At 38.3% G+C, this 14,334-nt stretch overlaps 1 protein-coding gene across 1 annotated transcript; it reads right to left on the reverse strand.

Moving 5' to 3' along the window:
* Nucleotides 1-10: 10 nt before the first annotated feature.
* On the reverse strand, nt 11-8,079 carry LOC106172161 (uncharacterized). The gene is made up of 7 exons (XM_086994104.1): nt 7,985-8,079; nt 6,732-6,771; nt 6,357-6,375; nt 5,272-5,475; nt 4,680-4,716; nt 783-892; nt 11-277 (listed from the first exon to the last, which is right to left on the reverse strand). Exons 2-7 carry the CDS (start codon nt 6,767-6,769, stop codon nt 11-13), a joined length of 675 nt encoding a protein of 224 aa, XP_086850230.1. The 5' UTR covers nt 6,770-6,771; nt 7,985-8,079.
* Nucleotides 8,080-14,334: the final 6,255 nt, after the last annotated feature.

A 14,334-nucleotide genomic window follows, 5' to 3' on the forward strand; every position in this document is an offset into this window, starting at 1 on the left:
AAGGAATCGTTTAACCAAAGACAACGGTGTACAATTCAGTCATATCTAAATATAAATGATTTTGAACGTCCTTGTCAGTTTTTGCTATTTCTAAACAGCATTCAGAATACCCAAGAAGCAGGCGAGCAGTAGTTTGTTTATTCATTATCTGACACTCACGGACGCCGCCAGATAGTATAAGGACGTCACGGTAGCACAGCAAAGCATGCACAAACTCTTTTTGCTCCAGACTCTCGTCTCCATAGGTATGCAGTTTCTTTATTAAGTCAGGAATACGCTGTAAGATTGCACATAATTTTCCATTTTATTTCATTTGTTTACTGATATATTTATATGCCTGTTATTATTATTATTATTATTATTATTATTATTATTATTATTTCTGCAATAGCAGTAGCAAGTCTCGATATGAGGCTGTCCATCATCAATAATCTTAAACCATAATATTTATAGAAGGCATTAGAGGCCTAGCTACAGAATGAGTCGATCATGCCATTTCTAACCAATGAGCATGCTACTTATCAATTCCACTTATCCCAAGGGAATTGTGATCAAATCATGACTACGCTGAACCCATGCAGTCACACCGATACCCCTGTCACGGCGGGTGCAATTTTAGCTATAAGTATTGTGTTTGTCTTGATACATCCCCCTCAAACATTGACCCAGACTCAGACACAAGTAAACGCAGACACTTTTTTTTAATATGTCACATCTGTTTCATGCATCGCTCTGTCAATCTTGTGTACCTTCATGTTCTTATGTTGAAGCAATTAACATACCAGTATCCAATGCGGCAGTTGTTCTAGTAATCTTTTTATGGTGGCATCCCGAACAAGAGGAATTTGAGGAGGTAAAGATAATATCCTAGCTGGTTTTTCCCATCTTAGTGCTAAGGGGATAAATACATGGTTTCAATGAATAAATATGAATATATGTATATATAAATATACAGACTTGACATTTAATATGGAATACTTCAGTTTCGAAGGTATACCTAGGTAAAAATACGTTCTTTTTTCAAAAAACTCCAAACTCATATAAGATTTGTGAATGTAAAAGTGTGCAGTCAGGTGTGTCACTACCAATTAACTGACTTTCATGCCTGTTGCGCTGCTACATTATGTAATTTGCAGTGATTTAATTGGGTAGTGTTCCTTTGGGCTGATCAAAGCTTGGCTTAGGCAAAGCTTGGTTCTGTCAAAAAAGTATCCATATTTCTGCAACTACTGCATAGAATAATTTGAAACTTTGCATGCAAGCGGTCAGTTTCGCAGTGCGTAAGATGAGTCAAGTAGTGCATTACAAATTTGTTAATCTAAGGCAGAATGGCGCGAAAAAGACAGACATAACCAGACAGATCATAGCGCCAAACGGAACGGTCCCCACAGTTTTATAGAGTAATGCCCAGACTGATGTACCTACACAGAGATGACCCCCAATGTATCAAAATTTTACCTACAGGGTACAGGACCCACTGTCTTTCGGGATACGCTGCTGCAACTAAACATAAAACACTTAGTCCGTTCAGAACGAGGGGTAAATTGCCACTAAAATGCGTTTTTCAAAGCCCTTAGCGAACACCAAACTGGTTTTCGCAGGTAAGAACACCAAATGACCTCCGAGGTACCCATTGTATACAGCAAAACATCGTCGTCTGTTTCTCTAATGAATTGGGGGCCATGAACGAATCTGGGTAGAACACTGAAACTGCGTGGCTTTATTTACTGAGGTCAGATTTCACCTGTACCGCCCAATTAGTCAAAACAGAGTTTACAGATATCCAGAAGAGGCCTACGACGAAGCATATGCCACCAAAATAACAAAACGACCACCAAAACGGTACGGAAAAGGCAGGTAAAACGATGGTAAATTATGTTTTTTTTTTTTTTTCACTGAAAAAGATTTAAAACGAATGAAATCTACATATACATTGTATGTCAGTAAAATTATACGCTTGGAAGGCAACGTAATAAAGCAAAAAGGAAAGGAGGTATGTTAATCAAGTTTCTTCTTCGATTAAGCAGTCAGTCATCTCTAATATGTCAGCAGTAACCCCTTTATGTTTGAAAAATAAGGCTAAAGACATTTCCAACTAAGGTTAGATTTTTGATTAGGCTTTTTTTCAGCGAATCGCCCAGCCGCCATTTGGACGGCTGCCTGAAAAGTAAAACCTATCAGACCTTCAAGCATCACTTGACAGCGCTGACAGAGGAAAAGTCGATTTTCATATTCGTTCAGTAGGGGCTACGTTTGCGGGAGATTGTCAGTGGTAGATTATTCGCAAGACGCGAAGGCAATTTACATATATACAGAGGGAGATTGTTTGCGATCTGAGCGAGACGAGAAAGCAATTTTCCTATTCGTTCAAGGGATTTTGTCCGCAGATGATTGGAAGCGGACGATTGATACCGATCCGACTGAGACACTAAGGCAGTTTTCATACCTTCCGCGGGATGTTGTTTTCGATCCGAGAGAGACGAGAAAGCAATTTTCATATTCACGCAAAGGAGTTCGTTAGCGGCATATCGTCAGCGTGAGATAGCTTCTTTTTCTTCTACCTTTGGTGGGCTAAGGGGGCATAACAATAGCAGAGGTCTTTAAAATATTGTAATTCACATGCACAGATTTGAAGTTGTGTGTTTTTCCTCTTTTGACCACGTGGATGCTAAAAATCCTAGGAATATGCGCCAACATCGTCTATCTTCAAGAAAGCCACACGGAAGGCGTGCAGCAACTGCACTGAGACTGAACGGACTCGGTATGATCAGTTTCAGTCGACAAACCGAATTTTCCCTTCATATCCGTAAGCTCATATTAATTAGCGCAAGGCACGGCACAACCATGTAATGTAAATGTACCTGCCGTAGCCCGTAGCCACTTACGATGCCATAAAAATCGCACGGAAAACCGTATATGATTTCGTTGTACGGCATATGTAGCAAATGGCATTTAGCAATCCAAACGAGATGAAGAGGCAATTTTAACATTGTCAGCCGAATATCGTTTGTGATCCGAGCGAGACGAGAAGGTAAATTTCATATTCGTTTTAGGGACTTCGTCAGCTGAAAAATCATCGGCGGGAGATAGTTATGAATCCGAGCAAAACAAGAAGGCAATATTAATAAGGTCGGAGGGATATCGTCAGCGATTCGAGGGAGACAAGAAGGCAATTTCCACATTTGTTCAAGGGCTGCATTAGTGGAAGATCGTCAGTGGGAAACAAGGTGGTTTGGTTGCGTTCATCAGCAACTGAGTGAAATATGTATATAATTTATGTTAATGTCACATGGCTGAGATGGTAACAACTGATTGCTGAATGATAATTTTTCATTAAAATCCACGTGCTTTAGCAGTTCAGACTGCAAAAAAAAAAAAAAAATAAAAAAAAAATAAATAAATAAATAAATAAATAAATAAATAAAACTACCAAAATAAGTCCGTTATTGAATTTTTAATGTACATGTATTTTTATATTATTTTAAATTATTTTTTATACCCCTCTTTCTTTGAAAATTATTCTTTCTCTTTTTCATTTACATTTTTATTTTATTTTTGAATGTCAAACAAGCTATTAATGATAGGTAAGGATAGTGGCCAATGAAAAATCCAAATGAACAGAAAAAGCGAAAGCGTTAAAAGTTTTAATAAGACTAATTGTACCAGTAATAGACTGATTTTACTTCTATACTTCATCCTCTGCTGTATGCGTTGGCGGCCATTTTGGTTTATCCATACCAGAAACGTGCCAGTACGCAGTCAATTATCCTACTATGTTTTTCTGACAGGAAATAGGTTCACAAGAGCCACAAATAAAGTATATCTGTCGACTTTTGGTTGTTTTTCTATTTTCCCTCAAAAATTGACGGCCATATTGAAAATGCTCAAAGTCTTGGAAGTAGACACCAAGCTACTGAACCTTTCTAGCCCTAAAGGATGGATTTCTGTAATGGATGTTTACAGGAAAGATCGTTGCAGGGTTCGACTATTTAGTATATGGGAGTCAGTAGATATTCGCATGTATTGTGCAATATCACCCAGTGACATCATCATGACGTCATTATAACTGTTATAGATGTGCACAGTAAGTGTATGTTTCTCAAATTTATTCATATTATCGTAATTAACGCCGGTAGTGCTCGTTTAAGGGAATTTTGGATGTACGTAAAAATGCTGAATCAGCATATTTTAAGAAAGCCGCTCATCCGGGTGCTTGTGAATTTTGGAATTGCCCCCCGATCCAAAATTGACAAATACCCAATGGTCTTTCATCGTGGAAAGTTTCATGCTTTTATCAACTTTTGCACAATTTTTGGGCTTAGCCGCCTAACTATAAACCTAAAATACATGTTTGAATCCGTTAATATGCCACATTGTAGTAATCAGTATTGGCACTTTCAAAAACCGGGGCGACCCCCTAATCAAGTGTGTAGCCCCAAAAGTCTACTTGTAACTTTAAGATGCATAGTTGCACCCCTCTCATTCTTTATTATCTGTGCATTGTATAAAACCGAGTCAGAGTCACGTACGTTAGGTAAGCAACATGATCTTACACTTGTACAATAGAGAACATGTATCATATACACATTTTAGTAATCTCGTTGATCGTATACACATTATGGTAATCTCGTTGAGAGAGAGAGAGAGAGAGAGAGAGAGAGAGAGAGAGAAGGGTTTACCTTCGTGCAGATCTTCCAAAACTTCAATAAGTAAATCCTGAAAAATAAACACTGAATACAAGTCAATGGAAACACCTTAAGGGTGGCACCTCCCTGCTTGCCAGAAACAAAACATGCTCTGGCAACTAAGGTTTATGTATACTTTACGGTGATTCAAGTTCATATAAAGTTCATGGGAAAGTGACAGAGCATACCTACATGTGTTTTGTAGCTAATGTTGCACGTAATTAGCGAGGTAAGAAAAAAAAAAACAGACATACAGACGTGATTTTACTTGTAAATTCACGCAAACGACCGATTTGATCCATGGTTTAAAATCCTGATATAGAGATATAGACGCCTGTCTGTTCGAATGTTTTTATTACTTTATGCTTTATAATGCGTTTATTATATCTGATTACAAATGCAACTTTATTCCTACCAAATGTCTTAGTTCAATATCATCAAAAAATATGAATATGTATGTGTGAATATTATAAGGTTTACTCAAATAATAAATCAATGAACTGTCCAAACCTTGTACAATTGAATATTGTGAACATATATTAAAAAGACGTTACTAATGGCATCCTTAAGAATACACAAAACTTACCAATTCCAATCTACATTGGGCTCGACCATAGTAAAATTCGACCATTAAACTTTTGGGGATTGGTATTCCAGTTTCAGCCACTGTAAGAATATTCCCTAAAAGTGCACTGAAGCATTCGTTGGCCTCTTTAAAAGACTGGCACTTAACAAGCTGACGTGCTTCTTCACGACGGTAGAGACCCTCTGGCACATATATGCCAAGAAACTGAAACATACGATGTTGTGTTATCTGGGTAAATATAAGCAATCTGTGGAGCATCATTCTATTGTCAAAAAAAAAAAAAAAAAAAAAAAAAAAAAATATATATATATATATATATATATATATATATATATATATATATATATATATATATATATATATATGCAAAATGGACACCAAGCAGCTAATTAAGGACAAGAAAGCAATTGAAAATCATTGCACCCAGTTTAAAGTACATGTACAAGATATCATGTTCTGGAAATAAGGGTAGGTGTCTATCAGTATTCTCAACAGAGAGTATATCACTCCTGGGTTTTAACTAGGTTTTCTTTTTTCCCAAATCTTATAAAAATTTTAATCAAAGCCATGAGTACTTTTGAGATGAGGTTTTGGACCAAGGCATTTACCTGGTAAACAAGGAAGGAAATAAACTGTATATCTTCAGCCTTGTTACCCTATATTTGGTTTTTAGACACCTAATACATGCACATCAGTAAATGGAGGGTACTGTTACAACCTTGCTAATCGTAACATATTCAAACAGCGGGCTTAAAATATATTAAATGGCATACCATTTGAATTACAGTCAGGCCGATAATTATATGAAAAAATCATTAAAAACAAATTAAAATAGAATAAAATTGTGAAAATGTGTTTGGTAATGTCAATAATTAAAATCTGCTACACGTTTATTTAAGGAATCTCGTCTTTCATAAGCACAAACAAGGAATTTTGATTTACAGATGGCCTAAACACCTTTCAAAAAAAAAAAAAAATCCGAGCATGGAGTTATACCAGCATTTAACGAAAAAAATGGAAAGAAAATATACCGAAAGAGAAAGTGAGAAAAGAAAACACAAACAGCTTAAAAATAATGTGTTTACCTGCACCATTGGGTCATACCTGCAACATAATAATAATAATAATAATAATAATAATAATAATAATAATGATAAAGGCCGACGAGAATACAAATATATATTCGAACTGCTGTATAAATATTTAATTTGTCGTATATTAAGCCATTTCACCTACGTAAAATATCTTAAATAACATGTTTGCAAAGGAAGGGGACCATTATACAAAACTGAATCAACTCTGTCGGACTTTGATACCCAAACATACCACTTTTTTTCACCTGTTTGTGGGGACCGTGTTCTTACCCAAGCCATTCATTTTTTAGCTTGTTGAGGGAAAAGGATTCATGGAAATCAGTTCATCGATAAAAAAAAAAAAAAAAAAAAAAAAAAAATACTTACTGCCCTCCATTGTCGTTGCCCAATTCGTTCCTATCCATATCTAGAAAACACATAAATAAATATATCAAGCATGCATTTGTAAGCTGTAATGTTAGTATAAACCTATAATACTTATTGCGATTGCATTCACGTTCATATAGTATTATTACAACAGCAACCTTAATTAAATTGATTGAAACAAGTTAATTTATCCGTAGACCATCTTCCTTCAAAATGGTCATTAAAAAAGAAGATCTTTGTTTCTCAGGGAATAACACATAAAATACAGTTGTGGTTAATTTGTGAGAGTATATTCCTTATAATAAGTTTCTAATTTATAAATTTAATCTTATTCTAAAATAATTAAAAGAAACGGCATATCGTATTTAATTTCCCTGGGAATACAACAGAAATTCCAGTTGTGGTAAAATACATGAGCACATATTATTTATAATTAATTGATTTAATCTGATTTTAAATAAAATCAAATTTGTGTGTTACTACATTTGTGTTTTGACACTAAGCACAACAGAACAATTACGTATTTATTTAGACATACTGGCGGGTACAGTACTCTATACCGTTATATAGAACAGTAAAAAAAAACTAAAATATCAGCTGATCGAGATTGTAAAAGACAATGGGAGTCCTGAATGCTACCTCATTCCCTTTTTTAACTTCCGCTAAGCAAATCATATAAGTGGCTTAACATATCACATCCCCATGCTTTTCACCACTGCCTATAATTTGAAGCGAAAAGCCTGAGTGTATGCAAAGGGACTATATCCCACAAACACGATCCCGATTATAACGTTCCTTCCTACATTAAATCATCAAGCCATCTTTTAACTTAAACCAGTACGACACCGGACTAAAATAGACACATACCCACAATGCAATAGGCGGGGATTCCCCTTAACAGGTGTTATCATGGCGTCCTCAAAAAAGGTCGAACTTGGCGGGTAAACATGGTGTCTAAACGCTTGTTAACATATTAAACTTGGGAGAAATACGTTTTTTGTAGGTGAACGAGAAAAGACCCCTTGTTGCTAGAGAGAGAGAGAGAGAGAGAGGGAAAGAGAGAGGGAGCTAGAGAGAGAAGGGGTTGATATTGCCCTAATTCCTTATTGATCATAAAGGCATTAATGCTGAAAAAGCAGTCCTTTGTCAACAGCGAGAGTAAATGTGGTGTTGAATAAGAAAATAGTCACCGTTTGGAACGATTTCTGGAGCTCATTAAGCATATATCCCATAACCAACTCACTCTGGCCTACCTGTATTTCGAGGAGTTCAAAACATTCCCGTTCAGTCGCCTGGTCGCCAAAAGATCCGCCGTGAAAATGCTACTGTTTGATTTGAAAGGCCTTCACTTTGATCACCTGACTTTCTGCGAATCGGTCAAATTCGCCGTACGCCAATTTCTCTCTAAAGTAATCATACTGTATAATTGACCCTTGCTGCACTGAAGTAAACCCGCACGAAAACGAAGTAGATACTCCAACGCAGTAGACTAGTGCAATCATACTGCAAACATGCCTCAAATCTGCTTCGATTTGGGAGCTAATTAGCATATTTGAAACATGCTTCTATCATATGTTGCTAATCTACTAATGCTCCTCTCTTTATAAACCTATGTAATTTTTTGCTGTGGAATTGCAGTATGCTATACTGTATTTCTACTGCAAATATGGCCCATACCACTACTGCGTTAATGTTCTTTGCTACTTCGATACTACTGCACGTTCATGCGGGAATGCACGTCGATTTTAATCAATGATTAACTAAGAGATAAAAACCAAGCCAGCTGTCCTGCTTACCTACATGTATAGTGTTTTCGTTCTTCAAGATTGTGTCTGCTTATCTATAATAGTTGCTAATTTGCTAGATTCAGAGTTAAATGTTTAGTAGATAAAATACAAAGTACCTCCACTTTATTACCTTAATTCAATGCGCAATGTACTGAACTTGTCACTCCTATTTTCTTTTTCACTTCCGCGAAAATTCCACAGTTGTTTCGATACTTGTCTGCCATCTAGCGGTAATGAAAAGGAGTATGGTTGGTTGTGAGTCACATCCTAGAATAAGGGCCCCTTTACACTGGACGGCGTCCTTTCTGCGTTCAAAAATGTGGCCAGGACGCTCAACGGTCGCCAAAGCAATTAAATCGAGCCTCAGTGTAAAGGCGTCTGCGTCTGCGTCCCTTGTGCGTCCTTTGAACGACCGAATCTTGATTTTACCTGTAAAACTGAGAGCAACCTGCCTGCCTCCACTGTACGTCCCCTGTGCAACCCAAGGCGTCCATTGCGATGTTTGAGCGATCATTGAAGGCTCAGTCACAATGTCGGCGATCTGTCGGGGATTAGTTTTGGCCGGGGGTCGTCGTAGAAAATAAAGAATCCTTGGACAATCCTAGCAATAATCCTAATAAAAGTGGAGCAGTCACATTGTCTGAGATTTTTTCAAGGATTTTCAACCGGTTTTGTCGAAAAATCGTGGGATTAGCCTCATGCAATCGGAGGCGATCGGAGACGATATCTGCGAGCGTCTTTTCTTGTAATTCCCCCCCCCCCCCTTTTCTCAAACTTTTAGCGATCCGGTCGGAGGCGCCCTTATATACACGGCGATTTACTACGATTCCACCCTATGATTCGTCGGAGACGATCTCATAAAGCGTACCAATCGTCGCAGGGCGCCTCCGATTCAGTCGGAGGGCACCGGAGACTACTCGCAGATATTGAAGCTCAACCTGATTTTCCAATCCCACACAGAATCTTACGACTAGTCTCAGATTATTCGGAGGACTCCTCCGATTAATCGAAGGGCATCGTAGGTCATCGGAGATTGTGTCTGGGATGCCCAAAATGGGTGGAAAATCTTGCGAGCAATCTTAAAATTTTAAGTTCAAAGTTGGGGACCGTGACGGGTGTGGCGATGTCTAAAAAATCTGCGACAACCCGCAGGCGTCCGGAGAGCGCCTCCGACGGGTGCAAAATCGTAAGATCAGTCTCAAGATTTTGTTCAAATTTCCCAGTTTTTACCCATCCCCGACGCATCGCAACTGATTTGTGACTGAGCCTTGAGCATTCTTGCTGCGTTTTCTGTACCTTCATCGGCGGTCAGTGGCGTCTATTCTACGATCATTCTGCATCCTGCGTGACCGATGAGCGTTGTTTGGGCGTCCTTCTCTATATTCTAACTCATATTTTTCATCTGTTCTAACCAGGTCATCCAATAAAGAACATTTCCAGCACACAAAGTAAATAAATGGGAATAAACGCTTTAAACTATAGTGATGCAAGGTCTGCATGGACTGATAATCAGCCAGGTGCTCATTGTTATCCATATAAGAAGGATGAACAGTCGCCGAAAACGAGAAAGAATGACTGACAACATAGAATGTTTGAATCCGTTTTCAAATGACGCATTCTGCAAAAAGTTCTGACAATTAATGCATCTTGTAAAAAAGGCAAAATATTCGTTTCATAATAACCTAAAAAAATGGATCGCTTCATGAATTTTAGGGAAAAAATAATCGGAGGCTGATATGAGACCACTGTTCCCCCTAGAATTCCTGTCTGGTGAATGTCTGGTGAATGTCTGTCTGGTGAATGCTTGTGCCTCCTTTCTACGACCGCGGCGATGCTTGTGCGTTCTCTCTGCGACCACGGCGATGCTTGTGCGTCCTTTCTGCGTCCACTGAGCGACCATCCTCCATCGCGTTCTCTCTGCGATTGTTTTGAACATGCTCAAATCTTCGCGGCGGCCATGGCGTCCTCGGCGATGCTTGAACGTTCTTTGTGCGACCTTGGCGATCACTGTGCGTTCTTCGAGCGTCCGACGGCGTCCTGGTCAGTTTCATGGTCGCACAAAGGACGCAGAAAGGACGCCGCCAGTGTAAAGGGGGTTTAAGTGGCCGCAAATGACCTAGAAATACTAGTCAGTCTGGGTATCTGAGTTTCCCTTACAATATATCTAGCTGCAAAGCAATTAAGGACATTCGAAGGTCTTTCTCCCCCAGATCTACTCACACTGGACAATAGAAGTGTCATCCCTACTGAAGCAATACTTTGGGGGAGATAAATGTGTATGAAATCGCATCACCATTCAGATTCAAGATCGGATATTTGATGTAACCTTCCCGGGCATTTTATGCATTGTTCAGTACACTAGCTTGTTTCTCTGTATATTAATAATATTTTGGAAATTAATATTAAAGAACGCGGTCTATTCAGCATTCTGTGAATGTAATCAATTATAGATGTAAGCAGCACCAATGTGTCATAATGGTCGCTTATCGGTAGATGAATTCTGTTATCACTATAATCATTTGTCTTGTAAGTCCATAGTTTTCAATCTACTGAAAGCCTGTGTGCTTGTGTTGATTTGAGCGTTCGTGAACATTTATTATTATTACGTGTGTGTATCACAACTCCGCATGGAGTCCACTATCTAACATGGACAAACACGTGTGACCAAACATATCAGAACTCCGCATAGAGTCCACACTCTCCAACCTGCAGGAACTGCTCACTTTTTTCCCTTTCACCACCAGAGGGACCCACCGCACAACCACCTCCAACACAATCCAACACAATCGGTCACAACCATAACAATATTTGACACACCTCTTACATCTTTTATCAATAGAGTCACTGCTTAATGCATGCCGAGATTTGCACTGTGTCTACATCTCATCTACCACACTGAAGATAAACATTACATGTGACAAATTAAAGAGGCTCGATGTCCAACCCTTTGGAAAATAGTAAATTTTGATTAGTAAATTCCAGTGTAAAATGCAAAACAGACCTAATATAACTAATTAGATATCTTCAATACTATCAAACCGTTTATCAAAACTGGTCCTTTGTATTAGTCGCATGACATCACCTTGGTCTGATTAAATACATAGGGGCGGGTCCAGGATGATTTGAAGGGAGGGGGTGCGAGCCTCCAAATATGTTGGTAATTTAGTGGTTATTTTTATATTTTTATTACATTCAATCAATTGACTTTATCGATCTCCAAAAGCAATATATGGCACGAAATGAACCCAGTGTCAACACAATATAAGAAATCCTACATGTAGAAACTGAAACATCAAGCAGCACGACTGGCTAAGATTCAATTTCGAGTTCTATTATATAATGAATTAAAATATGTAAGATTCATGAATATTCAACTTGCTATGAATATATATTTCACAAATATACTGACTGGCAATTAACAGTTAAAATAAAATGAAAATGAGACGTAAAGACTAAAAACTGTAACTTCAAGGCAGCATTGGAAAACTTTTAAGGTAAGTTCATTGTATAACTGAATCAGTTTTATGCCATTAGTCCAAAATGAAACGCACATCATATTTTATTTTGCTTTATTTAAATCCATTTACTGTATTTTAAATGTTAATTAAAAGTGAAGTGCATGTTTTAAAAGAAAAAGATATAACGTATGTTTTTTTTTTGTTCTTTTTTTGCATCTCAAAATATATTTGCTCCTGAAGAAATAAACAAAATACACATGTCTGCAGTGTATGGCGGTGTATACCATGCTTGACAATACTGTGCCTGCCAAAAGACGTATATAAAGCAGTGTTTGGTACGTTCCAAATTATCCAATCATCACGAGGATGTCGCCCTTCATTACCATTGCATTACATATGTTTTGTGTCTTTCTGACAAGCACCCAAACCCGGAAAACCCATTAGGACAAACAACTCATATTGGGGGCATATCCGCCTATGCTATTTAGCATACTGATTGACTTGCCCGATCATTTTCCATGTTTTGTATTACAGTTGTAGCACCCTGCTAGCACACAGAACATAAAAGGTAATACAAAAAGGGAATATATGCATATACACATTTTAATATCGATTTAGGGAAACAGTTTATTGGAAAAGAAAATAATTGGATAGCAGAGCAAGGTTTCAATACTATAGAGTCCTCGGGGTTATGGGCCCGCACGCTTCCAACGTGCCTTTCTGCTAATCCTAGCATTATCTTTCATCAATAAGTAAACTGATGCAATGTCATATTGTCTGGTTATTGTAGTATAAATACGAATAAATGTGATCGTATATATAACGTGACGATGAAAGCACTGTCCTTAGGTTGATTCACAAATAAATATTATCTTCATTTTCTTCACAAAAATAAACATCCTATTGACGCTAAATACAGACCTGACATTTAATATGGAATATTTCAGTTTCGAAGGTATGCCTAGGTAAAAATACGTTCTTTTTTCAAAAAACTTCGATCTCATATAAGATTTGTGAATGTAAAAGTGTGCAGTCAGGTGTGTCACTACCACTGCCTGTTGCGCTGCTACATTATGTAATTTGCAGTGATTTAATTGGGTAGTGTTCCTTTGGGCTGATCAAAGCTTGGCTTAGGCAAAGCTTGGTTCTGTCAAAAAAAGTATCCATATTTCGGCAACTACTGCATAGAAGAATTTGAAATTTTGCATGCAAGCGGTCAGTTTTGCAGTGCGTAAGATGAGTCAAGTAGTGCATTACAAATGTGTTAATCTAAGGCAGAATGGCGCGAAAAAGACAGACATTACCAGACAGATCATAGCGCCTAACGGAACGGTCCCCACAGTTTTATAGAGTAATGCCCAGACTGATGTACCTACACAGAGGTCACCCCCAATGTATCAAATTTTTACCTACAGAGTACAGGACCCACTGTCTTTCGGGATACGCTGCTGCAACTAAAAAAAAACACTTAGTCCGTTCAGAACGAGGGGTAAATTGCCACTAAAATGCGTTTTTCAAAGCCCTTAGCGAACACCAAACTGGTTTTCGCAGGTAAGAACACCAAGTGACCTCCGAGGTACCCACTGGGGGCCATGAACGATTCTGGGTATAACACTGAAACTGCGTGGCTTTCTTTATTGAGGTCATATTTAACCTGTACCGCTCAATTAGTCAAAACAGAGTTTACAGATATCCAGAAGAGGCCTACGACGAAGCATATGCCGGGTCTAAAGTGACAAGGGTGATTGACAGCGTCAGTATTTGGAGTAGATTCCACATTGGTGCCAAAACACCAATGGTAGTCATCGACGAAAACCTGAACCAGATCAAATAAAGGAATAATCTCGGAATCACTTGACTATCATTTGATAGGGGGCACCTTAGGAACAATTCTAGGTTGCACGATGAGGTTGCAGGTTCACACTGAGCACTTTTAATAGCAGATAACTTACAGAACCAATGGGAATGAGCAGCTACCCTGGTCATCAAAATCGCCACATTTGAACCACATAGACAATATTTCGTTCAACCATTACTCGCCAATCAACTGCCTACATGTCCTACAACAAAAACTGGACCAGATTGGACAATTTTAGACTTATGCCTGGAATGCTATTCCAGATTGAACTCTAAACCCCCCCCCCCCCCCCCCCCCCCCCCCAGAAATGCCTTGCAACTTGAGAGCGCTGGCAACAGCCACAAAGAGGCCAGGCATAACAACGACCATTACTGTGACTAGCAACTGACATGTGGGTCTTTTGTAGAGCGTATTACCCTTTTACAGACGATAATTTGGAAAATATGGAGATTCAAAATATCTCTTTTAATGGGAGTCGTATGACATAGAATAGGCAATGT

Source organism: Lingula anatina, chromosome 8, assembly GCF_051362555.1.
Source record: "Lingula anatina isolate TDL-2025a chromosome 8, LinAna3.0, whole genome shotgun sequence".
NCBI lineage: Eukaryota > Metazoa > Brachiopoda > Lingulata > Lingulida > Lingulidae > Lingula > Lingula anatina.

What these genes read in the sequence shown, in the direction of transcription:
- LOC106172161 (XM_086994104.1), bottom strand. Translation starts at nt 6,769, where the DNA reads ATGGATAGGAACGAATTGGGCAACGACAATGGAGGGCA. An exon ending in CCCAATGTAGATTGGAATTG is followed by an intron (nt 4,717 to 5,271) that starts GTAAGTTTTGTG and finishes TTTATTTTTCAG; the next exon opens with GATTTACTTATTGAAGTTTT. An exon ending in AACTGCCGCATTGGATACTG is followed by an intron (nt 278 to 782) that starts GTATGTTAATTG and finishes GCAATCTTACAG; the next exon opens with CGTATTCCTGACTTAATAAA.